General features: G+C 43.5%; 1 protein-coding gene and 1 pseudogene across 1 annotated transcript; one reads left to right on the top strand and one right to left on the bottom strand.

Moving 5' to 3' along the window:
- Positions 1-8,980: 8,980 nt before the first annotated feature.
- Positions 8,981-11,897, bottom strand: LOC123449521 (probable histone chaperone ASF1A). Its single transcript, XM_045126772.1, has 3 exons — positions 11,687-11,897; positions 9,752-9,867; positions 8,981-9,561 (listed from the first exon to the last, which is right to left on the bottom strand). The coding sequence occupies exons 1-3, from the start codon at positions 11,793-11,795 to the stop codon at positions 9,166-9,168; spliced, it is 621 nt and encodes a 206-aa protein (XP_044982707.1). The 5' UTR covers positions 11,796-11,897; the 3' UTR covers positions 8,981-9,165.
- A 4,791-nt stretch (positions 11,898-16,688) lies between these two features.
- On the top strand, positions 16,689-17,956 carry LOC123449505 (annotated as a pseudogene).
- The last annotated feature ends 793 nt before the right edge of the window (positions 17,957-18,749 follow it).

Here is an 18,749-nt window from a genome sequence, read left to right as displayed (position 1 = left end):
GTTAATTCCAGTTAAACCAAGACTGATAGCTATAGCAGGAGGAGGAACATTAGTATCTGAAGCAGTAATTCCTCAATGTACATTTCAGTTAGGCAAGTTGAAGTTGCAGCACAGTTTCAGGTCCATATCTCTACCTAGTCATGATGCTATCCTAGGATATGATTGGTTTACAGTTGTGAGTTCAATAGCATTTGACATACCCAAACAGCTATTCAGCTTTACAGTTCAAGGACAACAGACGGTTACTACTGCTATGTTTACCAATGCTGAAAGTTTGAAAGAAGTTAAAGCAGAGAAAATGGATAAGTTGCTGGATAAAGGTGTGGAAGTGTTTTTAGTGCAAATCAACAACATCATGATGAATGCACCTGAGGGCTGCAAGACTCCTCCTCAAGTACAGAAACTACTTCTGGAATATGTTGATTTGTTTGAAGAACCAACAAGTCTTCCTCCTCACAGGGCTTTGGATCACACAATTCCATTAATCCCAGGGGCCACTCCTCCACAAGTAAGACCTTACAGGGTTCCACATCCTCAAAAACTGGAAATGGAGGATCAAATCAAAAAGTTATTAGCTGCCCATTTTATCAGACACAGTCAAAGTCCTTATGCAGCTCATGTCATATTAGTAAAGAAGAAAGATGGATCCATGAGACTCTGTATTGATTTCAGAAGATTAAATTCCTTGATAGTCAAAAACAAGTTTCCCATTCCTCTCATTGAAGATTTATTGGATGAATTGCATGGAGCTACATATTTTTCCAAGCTGGATTTAAGGTGTGGCTACCATCAAATCAGAATGAATCCTGAAGATATTCCTAAAACTGCTTTCAGAACCTTCTTAGGACACTTTGAATATTTAGTCATGCCTTTTGGATTGTCCAATGCTCCTGGCACATTTCAGGAATTAATGAACACTATTTTTGCACCCCATTTGAGAAAGTTTGTGTTGGTTTTCTTTGATGACATACTGATATTCAGTAAAAATCTCAAAGAACATTTGGATCATATCAAAAGAGTTCTGGAAACATTGAAGACCCACAGTCTCTTTGCTAAGTTGTCCAAGTGTGTATTTTCTTCTCAACAAGTGGAATACTTGGGACATGTTATCTCTGCTGAAGGGGTAGCAACAGACCCTAAGAAAATATCAGCAATTGTTGAATGGCCTACTCCTGATACATTAACTAAACTAAGAAGTTTCTTGGGATTGGTAGGGTACTATAGAAGGTTCATTCAAGGATATGGAGTAATATGCAGACCCCTTCATGATGTGTTAAAGAAAGGAAAATTTTCTTGGCAAGCATATCAAGATGCAGCCTTCAAACAGTTGCAAGCTGCACTGATATCTTCTCCAGTACTAGCATTGCCTAATTTCAGCAAACCATTTGTGTTAGAAACTGATGCTTCAGGGAAAGGAATAGGAGTTGTGCTAATGCAAGAAGGCAGACCAATCTCTTACTATAGCTCTGCTCTCTGTCCTAGAAATGCTGCTCTGTCAACATATGAGAAAGAAGCTCTAGCTATTTTGGAAGCCCTTAAGAGATGGAGACACTATCTATTGGGAAATGATCTGACAATCAAGACTGATCAACAATCTCTGAAGTTCATCACTGATCAAAAGCTCACTGAGGGGATACAACACAAACTGATGATGAAACTGTTGGAATTCAACTTCACAATTCAGTACAAAAAGGGAGTTTTTAACAAGGTAGCTGATGCCTTATCCAGAGTACTTCCTGGCTGTATGGCAATCTCTGTAGCTACTCCTACTTGGGTAGAGGAGTTAGTGGAAAGTTACCAACAAGATAAAGACAGTAAAACAATATTGGAAAAGTTGCTGCTACAAGAAAATCAAACTGATTCTGATTATACACTGCATTCAGGTATCATCAGATACAAGGGCAGAAGTTTGGTAGGTGACATTCCTGCTTTGAGGACTAAGTTACTAGCAGCCCTCCACAGTTCACTAGTAGGGGGACATTCTGGAAATAGAGCAACATATCAAAGAGTTAAGCACATCTTTTATTGGCCTGGGTTAAAGAAAGCAGTAGAAGAGTTTATTGCTTCTTGCCCTATCTGTCAGAGAGCTAAACATGAAAATTGTCTTCAACCTGGATTGCTAGACCCTCTACCTGTTGCAGACTTAGCTTGGCAACACATATCCATGGACTTTATAGAGGGATTACCAGTATCAAAAGGATATGATGTGATCATGGTAGTGGTGGACAGATTCACTAAGTATGCTCATTTTATTCCCTTGTCACACCCTTACACTGTGTTGAGTGTGGCCCAAGCATTTGTGGATCAGATAATCAGATTACATGGTCCTCCCAAATTGATCATTTTAGATAGAGACAGGATATTCACTAGCAAACTCTGGAAGGATATTTTTGCTGCTTTAAAGGTGGAATTAAGATACGGCACAGCATATCATCCACAAACTGATGGACAAACAGAGAGGATCAACCAATGTTTAGAAACTTATCTAAGGTGCATGACCACTACTGCTCCTAGTAAGTGGTTTTCTTGGCTGTCCTTGGCAGAGTTCTGGTACAACTCAACATACCATACTAGTTTAAAAATGTCTCCATTCCAAGCATTATATGGTTATCCTCCCCCAATGATCCGTGAATTAGCTATACCTGGGCCAGATGATGAGGAAGCACAAGACTTTTTAACAGTGAAGCAACAAATGCTGGACCAGCTCAGAAACAACTTAATAGTGGCCCAGAACAGGATGAAGAAATATGCTGATTTAAAAAGAGTGGAAAGGTCTTTTCAAGTGGGAGAAATGGTTTATTTGAAAATGGCTCCATATAGATTGGCAGCTTTTGGATTCAGAGGAGCTCTCAAGTTACAAAACAAATTTTATGGCCCTTTCATTATCATACAGAAGATTGGCAAATCTGCTTACAAGTTACAATTTCCAGAACATGTCAAGATCCACCCAGTTTTCCATGTGAGCCAGCTCAAGAAACATGTGGGATCCCACTCTATCCCTAGTTCTAATCTACCAATGGTTTTGGCTGATGGTTCCATCAAGATGGGTCCTGCTGCAGTTCTTCAGGTTTGGCAGATTCCCAGACATAACATCCCTGTCGTTCAGTGGCAAGTGCAATGGGAAAACCTGTCACCAGCTGATGCTACGTGGGAAGATGCTGATTTTATCAAGTATACCTTCCCGGAGTTCTTCAAGAAGACGACTTCCCAATGGCGCCACGACAGGAACACGCCGTGAGGACACGTCGTGCCTAAGAAGGGGGCAATGTCAAGACCATCTTCAGAACGCTTGTAGTTTCGTCAGTTAACACTTGCAGCTTCTTCAGTTATCCAACGGCTGCTATCATATCCCGCTCGTACTGGTTCGTATCAGCCGTTGGATGAGACTGTTCACTTTTCGTTGTCGTAAGACTCTAGCCGTTGTCGGTAAATTCCCTCCGAGTTACTGTGGGGTAAAACCTTCGCCTATAAAGCAGCCGGGTTGTGGCTTAGCTCAGCATTGATTCCTTCTAGCTTTGCCTTTGAGCAACGAATATTCCTTATAGATTAATACAATCCCGATCGGAGCTATACTTTCCTCTTTCTTCTCTCGCAAGAACACCTATCCTAGCCCTCGGGTCTTGACAGATTCGCCGCCATCCACGACGCACTACGCAGGGCACGTTGTCGGCGTCGGCACCGTCGTCGGAAATTTCATGCCCATGAAAAAATACGTATGTTCTTTCTCTGATGCATCTTGATTCTTCTGTTTTAGACCAAAATCGATCTCACTGCATGCGCCCTAATCGCCAGTACAGCTTGGAAGTCCTACATATATACATACTGCAGACAACTAGGCTAGAACGAAGGGTGGCTCCTCTGACGTGTTATTTTTCTTTCAAAAAATCCTAGACAAACAATTTCGGCAAATTTCAGATAATTTGAGTTTCTGCCTATTTCAGCTTCTGTGCCCCATGTTTTTACCTCCCCTTGTTCAAGCTGGTTTATAGTTTTCCTATTGCAATATTTGAGTCCCTTGGGCAAAACTGAGATGTACAGTACTAGTACTTAACAACTCTGTTCTATTGCAGTTGGTGGGTCAAAGGCTTATCCTCTGAAACAAATGGCGCAACCTGCGAGCAAGGTGAAGGTGCGAAATATATGAGACAACAAGAAATTGGTTTGGAGGAACTCCCAGAGGTATGTGTTGCTGTCAATGAAGTATCCTAGTTACATGGAATTTATTTTATATCAGAACTGCTAGAACTTGTCAACACTGGTTCGGCAGCACATCATACATCATATACATTCTCTCATGCCAATACAAGACACTGCTCGTGCCGCCGGCGTGTCCCGTGGATTTCTGCACTCCTGGAGACACTACTCCAATCTCGTACTCAGTGACCGTACCCTTGGTTTGGCTGACAGAACATTTGAGGAAATGGAAACCCATCTCATTTATAAAGTTGACAAAATTCTCACAAACCATTTTATGACAATGGGGTGAAGGCGAAGACACTTAAACTTAATCTTGGCCCTTGCAGTGATATCAAAGCCTGCTGCCTCGATAGGTGGCTCCGAATCATCAAATCTGGGATCCAAGAATTCAGCCTGGTAGATGGTAGGGTCTCCACACCTAGTAGATGGGGGGGTCTTCATCCTACAATATGCGGATGACACAATCCTTTTCATGGAACACGATCTTAAAAAAGCCAGAAACATGAAGCTAATTTTATGCTTATTCGAACAGCTATCTGGGCTGAAGATTAACTTCTATAAAAGTGAGCTCTTCTGTTTTGGGGACGCAAAAGCAGAACAACTCACATATAATCAACTCTTTCGTTGTGAAGGTGGTACGTTGCCGTTTACGTACTTAGGGATCCCTATTCACCACCGAAAGTTAACTATTAAGGACTGGAAGTGCATCGAGGATCGGTTTGAGAAAAAACTGAGCTGCTGGAAGGGCAAGCTACTATCCTATGAAGGACGATTGGTTTTAGTTAACTCAGTGTTGACAAGCATGCCAATGTTTCTTCTATCCTTTTTTGAAGTACCAGTAGGGGTGCGAAAAAGGTTGGATTTTTACCGATCCCGATATTTCTGGCAGAGTGATGAGATCAAGAACAAATATAGGCTGGCTAGATGGGATATTATTTGTAGGCCAAAGGATCAGGGAGGGTTGGGGATTGAAAATTTAGAGGTTAAGAACAGGTGTCTGCTCAGCAAGTGGCTTTTCAGACTCTGTGTGGAATCAGAAGGTATGTGGATACAAATTCTGAAGAACAAGTATTTACAGCAAGAAAACCTTAGCTCAGGTCACTTTGAGACCGGGGATTCACCTTTTTGGAAGGGTCTAATGAGGACAAAAGCGGCTTTTTTTAACAGGACTAAATTCATCATAGGTAATGGTGAATCTACTAAATTCTGGAAGGATAATTGGCTAGGGGACGTGCCACTAGCTATACAATATCCGCAGTTGTATAATATTGGCCAGCGCAGACAGACGTCTGTTGCGGCAGTGTTACGTGAGACTCCTCTCAACATCCAGTTTCGCAGATCCTTAGTTGGCAATAGATGGGGTAGATGGCTACATCTAGTCAGAAGGCTAATGGATGTTAGTCTTTCTGATGATCCTGATCGTATTACTTGGAGACTGACCTCCAATGGTACATTCTCAGTGAAATCAATGTATGGCCATATTATTGACAATTCACCTATTCCAAAATCTACGCATATTTGGAACGTTAAAGTTCCCCTTAAGTTAAAAATATTTTTGTGGTTTGTTCACAAAGGAGTTGTTTTAACTAAGGACAACTTGGCCAAGCGAAATTGGAAGGGAAATCGAAGATGTAGCTTCTGTCAGTCGTATGAAACAATTAAGCACCTCTTTCTGGACTGCCCTATGGCTAAAATCTTATGGCGCTCAATCCATATTGCTTTCAACATCACCCCGCCTACTAGCATTAACATGTTATTTGGTACGTGGCTGGACGGGTTAATGTTCCTTTCGTCAAACTAATTCGAGTTGGAACATCTTCACTTTTGTGGGCTATATGGAACTGCAGAAATGACCTAGTTTTTAACAGACAATATTGTATTAATTTTTTGCAGGTCACCTTCAGGGCTACCGCCTTGATCCGCATGTGGTCCTTACTCACTCCTGTGGAAACCAGGGAGCCTTTGGTTACTGGATGTGTCCGATGAGAGATGGTAGCTCAGGCTATCTTCAGCCGATATGGATGGCGACATGCTGATAGAATAAGGAGTTAGTCAACTACACCTATTTATATCATCGGTTTGGGCGTTGATCGCCTTGTAATTTATGTTCACGATTTATCGTTAGACTCTGTACTTGTTTTGGATTATTCCAGTACTTAATAAAGGGATGCATGCATCACTCGATGCAGAGGCCGGGGCGATGCCTCCTTTTTGAAAGAAAAAAAAAGAATTCAGCCTGGTGTTGCCTCTACTCGTGAACAAAATCTACAGCTTTCCGTGTTCGGTTTTATCTAACGAGGCAGCTGCAAGTTCAATTCAATCTCTTAGCCTCTTTGGTTGCGCTTTGCATCCCACGTCAATAATACTTGGGCGATTGACAAGATTGAAGAGTTGACGTCTGTGCCATGTCCAAACTACTGAGGATGGATTAGGGCACTTGCTCTCGAAATCCTTCGCCCTGGAGCGACTAGTGATCGATGCATGTAGTGGGATAATTTGCTTGAAAATACCTTGTACGATGCAGCAGCTCAAGTTCCTCATTGTTAAACTATGCAAGATGGTGCAGGTGATGGATATAGATGCTCCACAGCTCTGCTCTTTTCACCCGGTCATCTATGTCCGAAATTCTTTGCAACTTAAGAATGTAGATATTTCGCCTGTCTGCCTGTCTGGTATTCTCTCTTATGCTCGCTTTAGCCTTCCGTCCATTGCCCAAAATGTTGAGAGCCTCACCCTGCGCGCTCGTAGTGAGGTATGTGTTGGTTTTAATGTCTCAACGATCAAATTATAAGGACCATTCAAGTATGTGTATGTATCAACGTATGTAAGATTTGTATGTTGAAATAAAGCATGGTTAATCTTGGGATTTATTTTTCAGAATGCCAACACTCCGATGCTGCCGTCCAAGCTCCCTCGCCTCAAGAACTTGGAAATTGCACTCCTTAAACCCCGCTTATCCCCAAACTATGATGCCTTCTCTCTAATTTCTTTTCTCGATGCTTCTCCTGCCTTGGAATCTTTCACGCTACGCGTAAGTCACTAGGTACATCTCTTAGAGCTGTCTATGCTAGTATTAATGTATTACACTTTGTTATCAGAAGAATGGCATTTGATCCTACATATCTATCTTCAGGTAGAGCGGGATGCAGTGATGCATGATCCTGTTTTTGGAGACGACACTGAATACGGGAGGCAGAATCTGGAGTGCCGGAATAACAGTCTCAGGAAGGTATTGATCACAGGCTTCTGTTCTGCCAAGAGCCTGGTTGAGCTCACAGTTCACATCCTCGAGAGAAGACATTCACTCCAGCGCTTCACGCTGGACATCACCTATGGCTTCGATAGGAGGACTTGTAACATTGCCAAATTCCCAACCGCGAGAATGATTGGCCTATGCTGGCCGTTGAGCGAGAGAGCTCTCGAGGAAGCTCATAGAGCCATGGAGACTGCGGACAGATACATCAAGGGAAGAGTTCCCTCGTCCGTTCAATTTGAGGTTCTAGGGCCATGTAGTCGATGCCATATCGGGAAGTAGGTATAATGGATCAATGAAGCGGTGGTTTATCTTTCTCCATCCGGGTAAATAAGTGTCATTAGAATTTTGAGCCTAATTTTAAACCAAAATTTGAATAATATGAGTTATGTACCGCAAAAAGTATATTATTAGAAACTTCTTTTGAATACGAATCTAGTGATATACGTTTTATATCATATGGCTCATATCTTGTGAGTCAAATTTGTGGTCAAATTTTGTCTAAAAATTCAAGGGGAGCTAATAGACCCGGATGGAAGGATCTTGGTAGCAATAAATAATTTTGGCCCTTTTAAACCTCCCTACTGGTTGGTGGTGTTTCTATTTATTTCGTGGCCGTGAGCAATAAGAGGTTGATTGGTCAGGGTTTTGTTCAACTCCGTAAGTGGGACTCTTTGCTATATTGAGTTATCTGTTCCTGGAGATATTAGAAGTTGCGTTAATACGGTACTAAGAAATTATTAGTGTTTGTTTTAATTGGAAATGCTAGTGCAGTGATGTTTTGTTGTAGAGTTTGGAATAGCAATGACGATGTTTGATCCAATCATTCCGTGATCAATGGCTGATGGGTTCAATCAGGAAATATAAAGCCTCAATCATTCGATGTAGTGCTCCTCTGGAAGTAGCAGTGTTAGATTTGATATTTATTTTGTTGTATCAGCATATTATTTCATTTTGGATGTAACTTAGATGGTCTGGGACACTGTAGATTCCGCTTTCCTAGGCAGTCTAGGGTCTGCAAAGTTGACATCATTAAAAGGTTTTGAAAATTATTACTCCCAATAGTGATCCAAACATTTTTTATATTTCTTTAACCAGCCAATCAATCAACTTATAACAAGGGCACTTACAAAAGTTTGAGGAATAGTATCACAAGATGTTTGACCTACTTTTTGAGCAATGTTCACGAATTACTAGCTAAATTTCAAAAGCATTCTGACCACAATCATAATAGATTCTTGACCCAGTTAGAATCTGACACCAAAGAAAAGAAAAGGCACCAGTAAGCAAATCACGGTTCAGACCAAAATATTCAGTCTCGGTAGAAGTTCAATCTTTTGCAGCAAAGCAGGTTAAAGTACTCTTTGAATGAAATAAAGAGTAACCCAGCATTTGCAAGATTACGAAACATCAATGCAGTGCAGAACTGTGCAGCCCAGTGCAGAATCTGCACCAAAGAGAGAAAGCATGTCGGTAACCAATTCGACAGCTCAGGCTGAAGCAATCTGGTCCAGTAAAAAAACAAATATGTGCAACAAAACAGGCAGAAGTACTCTTTATCAAGAAAATAGCTACACACCGAACATTTGCAACAGAACAGATTGTGAAACGTCAACAACAGACCAGTACAATGCAGAACCACCACTCTTGATTCGTAGCATTACAAGACACACCTCAAAGGCACGGAGAACAGAACATTAGCACCCCAACTCCGATCATAGGGCGATAGCGCTGGGCTTAATTTCATCAGCCGTGCCGTCCTCTAGTGGCGCCGTCTGTGGTTCTACTGGAGCCATCTGTGGTTCCGGCGAAGCCGGTTGCTGCAGCTGTTCTGCATCCTGCTGCGGCTGTTCTGAGCTCGTGCCGGGTTCAGGGTGGAAGTTGATAGGGAACTTGGTGACACGGGGCTTGTCGGCCAAAATGTTTCTCTGCACCCTATCAAGTAATAGCTTCGCTGGGGGCTCTTCTCTCAGCTGTTCATCGTCATAGTCGTTGTTCACATAATAACCCACTCTCATGAACTCCTGCCCCACGTAGGAGCATGTCAATAGCAGCACGGTGACACCGATGATGTCTTCTTCACGGATCTTCAAAGGGTCCGGTGGGTCAGCCTGAAATGGAAGTTGAACATCAATTTCTAGATGCATATTTAGTCTTTTAAGCTATGAAGCTCTCTTTAAGTAATGAAAGGAAAAAAGTAGTGCAACGTATGAAGATTTGAAAATGGGCAAGGAATTCTAGGTTTACTATCCATTATGAAGATATTGGACTTGACTGATCAATACAGCACGTCTGTTTTACCTGGAATACAAAACGGTAGGTTCCAACATTGACAGGTCCAACAAGCACACTCTCAAGTTGCTGATCATAGGTTTCATCTTCCGCTGATCCAACATATGTGAGCTTCCATTCCAGATCTAATAGGTCAAACAACAAAATTATCAATAGTTTAGCAAGTCTATATACCCTCAAGAATGAACATATAGCAATATCTGTGTCCCCCTATAAGATACGGAAATCAAAATCAGATCAACTTAGATGAAAATTGGCCTTGCTCCATGGAACAGAACATATCGTAAGGACCTTAATTTGTATACAGTATTAGTGTATTCCAATACAGGACAACAAATTATGCTATTCTATGTTGATAGTGAGCAAACTACTAGCCTATTGAAGCAAAGGCAAGTATCTCTGAAGTCTGAACTAAAGCACTGTTTCCTTGATAATGATCCACAGTCCCACACCACTGAATGGGTTTTGGCCGAACCGAAACAGACATCACAAGAGAGAAGTCCCAATGACAAGTCAGAATGGCAGAAAAACATGACTGCATACATTAGGGAGATGTGATTTTCGTACAGCTACACTACTGCAGGCTGCTTCCCTATTTTCAAAGGAATAGGGGTGCATCTAATTAAGGGGGCTAGGCAGCTAGCACCAATGAACTGCCTAGTCTGTTGACAAAATTATTAATGAACTGCTAAGATAACAGATTCAGTCCCACCTGTATCGGGAATTAAGTGAAAGACAGGATAACCAAAAAAAGCCCAGATAACAGAGAGGGGCGTAATCAAACTAAATCCATTGTTGAGCTTTATCCCTGACTAAGCCGACAAGTGTTGGTTCCACGGTTGTGTTTTGGGGTGTCGGGCAGCAGTCATGACGTTATCTCTGGAGCCATGTGCTCCACTTTGCAATTCTTAGCTGGAGGCTGGGCAAGGTGAGTTCAATGTCACTGCAATGAGCGTTTGGCGGCATCTCCGCACCTACTCTGATCCTATGCTTGCCAAAGATCTGCTTACACGGGAGGTGCATCCACTCATGCCTCGGAGGTCATGTCAATGTGTTGCCCCAGCAGAAGTTTGGTTGTGAGCTTTCTGGGGCTCTGGTGCAGCTGCCGGCTGGCACTCGTGGTGCACTAAGCCTCGGTTCCTTTGTTCCCATGCTGTGCTAGGTCTAGGTCAGGTGGGGATTTATCTCTGGTCATTCAGTGAGGATGATTGTTTTGTTTTTGTTTTTTTGCCAACATTCGTTATTCACATTTGTGCCATGTTAGTGCTTTCTTAATGAAAGTTACACGCTCGAGCGCACAAAAATTCAGGTGCTATTATTCGTTCACAGCCCCTAGAAAGACCATCTGACTATGTAAATGACAAGTTAACAGAAGAAGAAAAAAATCCATGCTCAGTGTAATTTCAGCAACAACAAAAAAAGCAGAGCAATAGCTTCTGTCCAAGAACAACGAGACATCAGGTTCACACTTTGCCCAACAAAATCCTGTGTAATCGGTTCTCTTGGTCAGGGATCAACATCTACTCCTAGTAGCTAAATAACCCAGAGGAGTAAATTGACCAATCCGGTCTATCAACTGGCCTCTGAATCCAAGACAGAACCAGCGAGCAGAGCATTTCCGTTAGACAGCCAGGCCAGTCATTTACCCGGTCCCGGCTGCGGAAATCGCCGAGATGCAGTGTACTAGAGGAAGAACTCGGCGAAAAACGTGTATATCGCACTAGTATTCGCAAACGTACACGGCACGCCAATCGCTGCCTCGCCGCTGGAAGTCTGGAGGCGACAGAAGAACCGAACCGAGCCGAACGCCGGCCGGTCAGGCTCCGCCGATTCGAGAACGGCGCCTCCTGAAACGAAACCCTAGCGCGCCGCCGCCACGAGCGAATCGAATCGGAGAGGGGGTGTATGGTACAGAGGAGAGGGGATGGGGAGCGGGGACTTTACCGTCGTCGAGGGGGACGAGGCACTCGTAGGAGATCTCGAACTGGAAGGGGTTGAGGAAGGCGGTGGGGTTGTCCAGCACCGCCACGTTGGTGATGTTCACCGCGCTCATCGCCGCCGCCTTCCGCCGACCCGGCCTCTCCCGTCAATCGACGCAAGAGGGGGACGCGGCGGGTCGAGATCTTGCGGGTGAATCGGGCCGAGGGAGGAGTGGGGCGCGGCAAGGCGGGGCCTTTTTGGAGGGAGGGAGGGAGGGTGCGCGGCGGGAAGGAGGCGGGAATGTGGGGATTGGAGTTGGCGGGAGACGGTTTCGAGGTTGGGAGAGGGCGGCGGACGGGGCACGGGGGAAGGCCCTGCCCTGCGCCGCTGCTACCGGGCCGGGCCAAGACGGCGGGTTCCGCTGTTCTCACGAAGAAAATAAGACGGTCATATATGGCCTGGCATTCGGTCCGGCCCGTTAACATTCCAGTGGATCTTCAGGAAAAGAAAAATATGTGCTTTCACGAGAAGCACATATTTGCTCCTCGTGAAAACACGAATTTGATTTCGCCAAAAAACACAATGTCCTCCTTGAAATGAAAAAAAAGATGTTCTTCCATGAGGAGCACAGAATTGCTTCTGTGAGAAACACAACGCTGCTTCTCTAAAAGGGGAAAAAGTGAAAAGAAAGATCGTGCTTCAGGCTATGGTTTTTTCTTTCGATTCTTTTGTGAGACGGTCATATATGGCCTAGCATCCGGTTCGGTCCGGTCCGTTAACATTTCAGTGGATCTTCGGGGCTCACTTTTGGTGCCATGTGACGCGTAGCCGCCGGCACATGTCGCGGGCTATGCGTTTTCTCTTAATTTCATTCTTTTCTGTATGCTTTTTAGGTTTTAGGTTTTTTTTTGGTGGGGCTCAATTTTCAGTTTTCTCATGGTTTTACTTGGATTTTTTTTTCTTGAAAAGAAATATGTGCTTTCAAGAGAAGTATATATTTGCTTCTACAATCTGTGCTTTTCAAAAAAGGAAAAAACAATAACTCACAAGAAGAAAATACACATTTGCTTCGTGTCGGAGGCATATATTTGCTTCCGTAAGATGCACATTTGTCCTTCCTGAAAAACAAAATATATGTGATTCCACGAGAAGAATAAATTTGCTTCCACGATGACCACAGCTTGCTTCCCGAAAAACAAAATATATGCTTTTTGTGGAGGCATAGATTTGTTCTGCATGAAGCATGGTTATATTTTCCGGAAAAGAAAATATGTGCTTTCACAAGAGAGCACATATTTGCTTTGCATGAAGACAAAGATTTGTTTTCGTGTGTACTTCTTGAAAAGGGAAAAACATGTTCTTCCATGAGGAACACAGAGGGTGCGTTTGGTTGCTCGCAACCCGCCCAACCAGGCCCAGTTGGGCCATGAAATGTGTGTTTGGTTGAGGGCGGCACGATATCTCATGCGGGGAGGCACGGCGAAAGCGAGTGGAGACGGCACGAGATGGAAATCGGGCGCGGCGACACGACGCCAAATCTAGGCTCACCCCCACCCCCAACCCATTTACTCGGTCACCACTCCCTCTTGGACAGCCTCTTCCTGCCTCACCACCACCTGCGTCTGCGACTCAGATCTATTGAGAGTTCATTTATAGTGACAACAATTAAAAACAACAATTAAATGACTAAAACAATTATATAAGCAAAATACTACCGTTTTAATTAAAATCCTAATTTAAATTATTCTCAAAGATAATCAAATAAATCTTACCGTGACAACAATCTAACATGTGACTAGGAGCAAAAAGAATTCAATTTAAAATTATTTTTTAACTCAAGTTATTCACAATCTAGGGTTTGATGCAAATTTGAATAAATTCAAATTTAAACCGTTCAAATTTGAAAACTAAGGCACAAAAAGAAACTAGATAAAATTTTGAATCTAATGCAAAAATAATCACTCAAAAACATCAAATATGCTAAAAGACATAAAGAATTTAAAACAAAAACTAAAAACAGACAACAAATAGAAAAATAGAAAATAAACTTTCAAAACCCTTTAGTCTGGACTAGCAAAAGGGTCCGTGCGTTGCAACGGGAGAAAAAATAGAAAATAAACTTTCAAAACCCTTTAGTCTAGACTAGCAAAAGGGTCCGTGCGTTGCAACGGGAGAAAAATAATTATAATCTTCAAGGATGTTGATCATATTACGTCCTTAAAATTTTAGGACATATCTTGAAATGCATGAACATTTTTTGAATTAGCAAACATTTTTTTCAATTGCACTCAAAAAATAATACACAAACTTTTTTCTTAAAATCATGGACTTTTATTGTTTTCACCAACATTGTCCTCAAAATTATGAACGTTTTTCTGGATATGGGAATACTTTTACAAATATCCCGAGCATTTTTTGAATTCACAAACATTTTATGTTTCTTCAAAATTCTCAGTTTTATAAGTTGCAAAAGTTTTTCAAAAGTCGATATTATTTAAATTTTAAAAAATGGAACAGAAAATGAAAATAAAAAATGAGACTAAAAACAGAGGCACGAACTGTTTTTAAGATTTTTATACGGACTTTTGTTTAAAATTATTGACTTTTTTCATTTTACAGACATTTTCTAAAAATTTAAACATTTTTTTATATATGCAAACATTTTTCAAAACTCTTGAGTAGTTTTTGAATTCTCAAAAAAATTATGTTTTTTAAATATTTTATTTTAAAATTCTCAGTTTCTTAAATTTAAGAAAAGTTACTTAAAGTTCTAAATTATTTAAAGTAGAAAAAAATGGAACTGAAAAGTAAAATAAAAAAACTAAACTAACAGGACAGGCAGCCACGCATGGGCCGGCCCAAATAGGTGTGCTGCATATTTTTTCAATGCCCAGAGCGTAATATAGGAGGTGCCTACATGGGCCGGCCCAGGCCGAAGATTTTCCTGTTTGAAACATTTTCTATGACTTATAAGTGGTAATTGTGGATAATTTTCATCAACTTTATGGGCAATGTTAATGACGGACGACAGAAGCACTTATTGCTTTATTAGTAGGTAAAGATTGATATCTCCAACTAGGACCAAAGGTTAGACCCACTTTAGTTCCAGTTTGTATCACCAATAGGGACTAAAGGTTTATCTCTAGTCCCGGTTGATGATACCAACCGGGACTAAAGAGGCTCGTAGGGCCCCCGGCCCGACGCCATCCAGGCACCACCCCTTTAATGCTTTCGATCCAAAATTCAACCGGGACTAATGCTTCTAACGAAAGATCATTTTCATATAAGTGTAAATAGTCATATGCTAGCCCAGTTAGGACGATCTTTGTCTATAAAACTGTGGTTTGGTTGCCATGTGCTCCTGATGAGATTGACCTTTCGTGTCAGCAGGACTGTAATGTTTGTGGAAATTTTCCATTCGTAATTCTTTTTGAATTGATAAAACATCTTAGATCGAGGTAAAGACGTAGCGTGTCTGAAAAAACCCGGGAATGGTAACTGTTACGTGATTTTGGAAGAGCGAGTGGAGTGATAAAATGAGTTCGACCTGAAGAACAGATTTTATTTTTCTTTGGCGAGTAAACATTGCACGCCTAAAAATAGGGCTCGGAAGAGAGATAACCTGTGTACCGACATTCCTTTTAAGAAAATAAATACTTCCTTCGATCTAAAATAAGTGTCTTAACTTTATACTAGCTGTAATACAAAGTTGTACTAACTTTAAGATATTTATTTGGGAAACGTTTCTGGCCGGTGCGCCGGTTAAACCGTTCGGCCGGCCGCACGCGACCGCGCGCGTCCGTTGACTGGGCATGCAACATTTTTTCGTTTAAATTGTTGCAATGAGCGTCTTTTTTGGTGCAATTGTTATTTTTTTACTACATTTGTTCACTAAAAAAGTTGCATATACGTTTGGTTGCAACTCTAGTTCGTTGGTTTTTTTGTTACAATCGATGTTTTTTTACTTTTGCTACAACCGTGTTAATTTTTACTACAACCGGCATCATATATTGTTGCAATCGTTCATTAAAAAATTGCATACACGGCACGTAAATATTTGTTACAACCGGCGTTTGACTTTTTCTACCATGCACCATCACCTTCATTTTTTTCTACGATCACATAGATATTTTTTTGCTACAAATTTTATTTTTTGTTGCAACCGTTGAAAAAATTGCTGCATCGCATCGAAATTTTGCTACATCAGGAAAAAAAATATTACATGAAGATCCAACAGTGCGGACATGTGGGGTTGGTGGATCATGCGTCCCGCGCACCGCCGGCCGAAAGTTTCGGCCGACGCGCCGGCGCAGAGCAGTGCCCTATTTATTTCGGATAGAGGGAGTACTCAGTAACATGGCTGTATATCCATCGCTTGGGCCAGTGAAATGACGCGACACCTTCCCTGATGAGGCCACCAATTCCAGTGACGGCCCAAGACATCGCTGAAGGGCCCGCATGGACTGAAGCACCCTACCCCACGCCCGTCGCTTGACTCTACACCCGCTGCCGCTCCGACTCCTCCAGCGCCGTCTAGCCACTCCAGCGCGCCGCCTCCCTCGTCGTTCCAGCGCTGCCCCGTCGCCGTCCAGCCACTCCAGCGCCGCCTCGTTCCCCATCGGCCATCGACGGTACGTACTTCCCTCGTCTTCCAGATCCGCCTCACTGCCTCGTCGCAGTCCAGCGCCCCCCGGCCTGCATTGCTCACGGAATACCCAGAAAAAGGTGGCAGCAGTACCCTTCTTTCAGTATTGGTGTCGAAACTCGAAACCCTAGCTAGCAGAGAGCTCACTGCTAACGGCAACGGTCATTGTTTAGTTTGACACCTCTCTTGAGGTTAATAAAAAAAATGCTCTTTCTTTTTGTTCTTTTGATTGAAAAGGCTGTGATTCCTCTATATATGATTCGGTTCAGAACCTATTGTATTTAGTTTTATGATCCCCGTGCAAATTAAGGAATTGACATTTCAGTTACTACCACCTCTCCATTGACAGGTCCACTGCGCGTCTTGTACACACAGCCGGCCATGTGCACGCCACAACCAGCTGCAGGCCGCGTCCGGCTGACAGGTGTTCGAGACGACGGCCGATACAATCACAGGCGCAGGCGAGGGAACCATGTTGGAACCCTGCTGGAACACCAGCGCCGCCAGGGGCGTGCCCGAATACTTCATCGACCGCGACCCGGCCTGCTTCGCCTCGCTCCTCGACATGCTCCGCAGCGCACGGGCGAGCTCCATGTCCCCGCTGGCGTCCCGGACCGGGTGCTCTTCCGCGAGGCGAACTACTACGGCCTTCTCGACCGCGTCCGTGCCGCTCGCATCGGCGAGCTTGATCTCGACAGGGCCCGGCTGGCCGCGTCCGTTCCACCAGGGCGTGCACCGGTGGCCTGCCCAGCCGTCCGCGCGGCCCCATCGAGGAGCGCCGGCCGGTCTGCCTGACATCTGCCCAGGCGGTCCGTGACGCGGCCTACCTCAGTGACACCACACTCCTCGTCGGTGGCCACGGCATGGCAGCTTTCTCCGCACTCACCGGCTATCTGCGTCACCACTTCCGCATAGCGCACGAGGGAAAGAAGACCGCTCCGCCCTTTAATGTGAGGGCACTGGCCTTTGACAAGCAAACAAACGTCTTTGCTAGCTGCAACAGCTGGGGCATAGCTCAAGTAATTGGCTGCCATGGCATCGGTGTTTGGGACTGCATCACAGGCGAACACACAAGCTCTTTCTTTGACCAGAAGTACATCTCCGCTCTGACCGACGCCAGTAAGCTTCAGTGGCTGGCAAGCACCAACGTGCTCATGGCGGTCAAGGCGTGCTCAATGTCGCCTTCCATCGCTCTGGTTGATTTCCGGGACTATGAGTGTCGTCTGGTCATGGTCCATCAAAACCCAGTGGAACGGCTGCCGCCCCCGGTGCAAGGACAAGCGCGTTGCTGATGCCGTGATGATGGAGGACGAGAGGTCGGTCCGCTTGATCAATTAACCAGAGCCATGGTCTCGGGTTCCTCGACATCCGTGGCTCGAGCTACGCTGAGCCGTGGGAACATCAGATGGAGGTGACGACAAGGTCGACTTTGACGTGCGGTCCAAAGCGGTCAGCTCTTGGCGTCCAAGGATGACACCATCTCAGTGTTTGGCGGCCCATATCATGACCACCTAAGGTTTGCGCTGCGCGGGAGCAAAGGCGCTGGCGCCATTAGCGACTTCTCGGTTGGGGGCGACCGTCTCTTCGCGGTGCATCAGGAGGACAACGTGCTAGATGTCTGGGAGACACTGCCATCCTCCATAGCCTAATATTTACTCCATCGTCATTGATTTACTTGGTCTAAGGAACTGATTACTGTATTCCTTCAAAGACCTTCAAATCTGTTTTATGATGTGGAAAATTGTCAGCAATTTCTGTTGAGTTCAGATATTAAGGGTTGTCAAGTAAATTAGAATCATCCAAACGGAACCAGTAGACATGGATATAGTAACAACTTGAATAAGACGTTGCACTTCGAGGAACACACTTGAAAACAACTCAATTAACGCCAGATAGCTTGAATCAAATAATTAGACACAATGGGTAGCAGCTTTTATCTTAAGGAACTGCTATCCTGGAAGTGCAATTACACAAACTTTTATCTTGGAAGGTGAAGTCCATCTGATTTAGAACGCATTGAAACATTGACATCCACAGAGAGAGAAAACCATTCAGCACTGAGCAAAATGCGATTTTAATATTTTATAACATGGCGACATGATCAAAACTTTGTGTGTGGCACCATGCCCAGAAACAAAATATGCACCTGCCACTGAAGCGTCGACAACATGTATAATTTCATAGTAAAAACCCCTGGATCAGAAAATAAACACCTCCATTGCAACAGTTATGCTTGGACTTCCAACTCAGCCTTATTACATCGCAATTCCTGGGCTAGCAATTGTATATAACAGTCCTGCTTGGCTAGAACTGTCCGTGATGATAAGTTAAAAGACACATGGGATACTCCATTTTTGAAAACAACAAGTATATGATCAAGTTGAGATGAATAGAGTACCAGGAACTTGTGAGCATTCTTACACAAAATTATCATGCAGCGTT

The sequence above is a fragment of the Hordeum vulgare genome, chromosome 1H (assembly GCF_904849725.1).
Source record: "Hordeum vulgare subsp. vulgare chromosome 1H, MorexV3_pseudomolecules_assembly, whole genome shotgun sequence".
In the NCBI taxonomy this organism is placed as follows: Eukaryota; Viridiplantae; Streptophyta; class Magnoliopsida; order Poales; family Poaceae; genus Hordeum; species Hordeum vulgare.
Note: the sequence above shows the minus strand (reverse complement) of the source record. Positions and strands in the feature narration are given on the sequence as shown.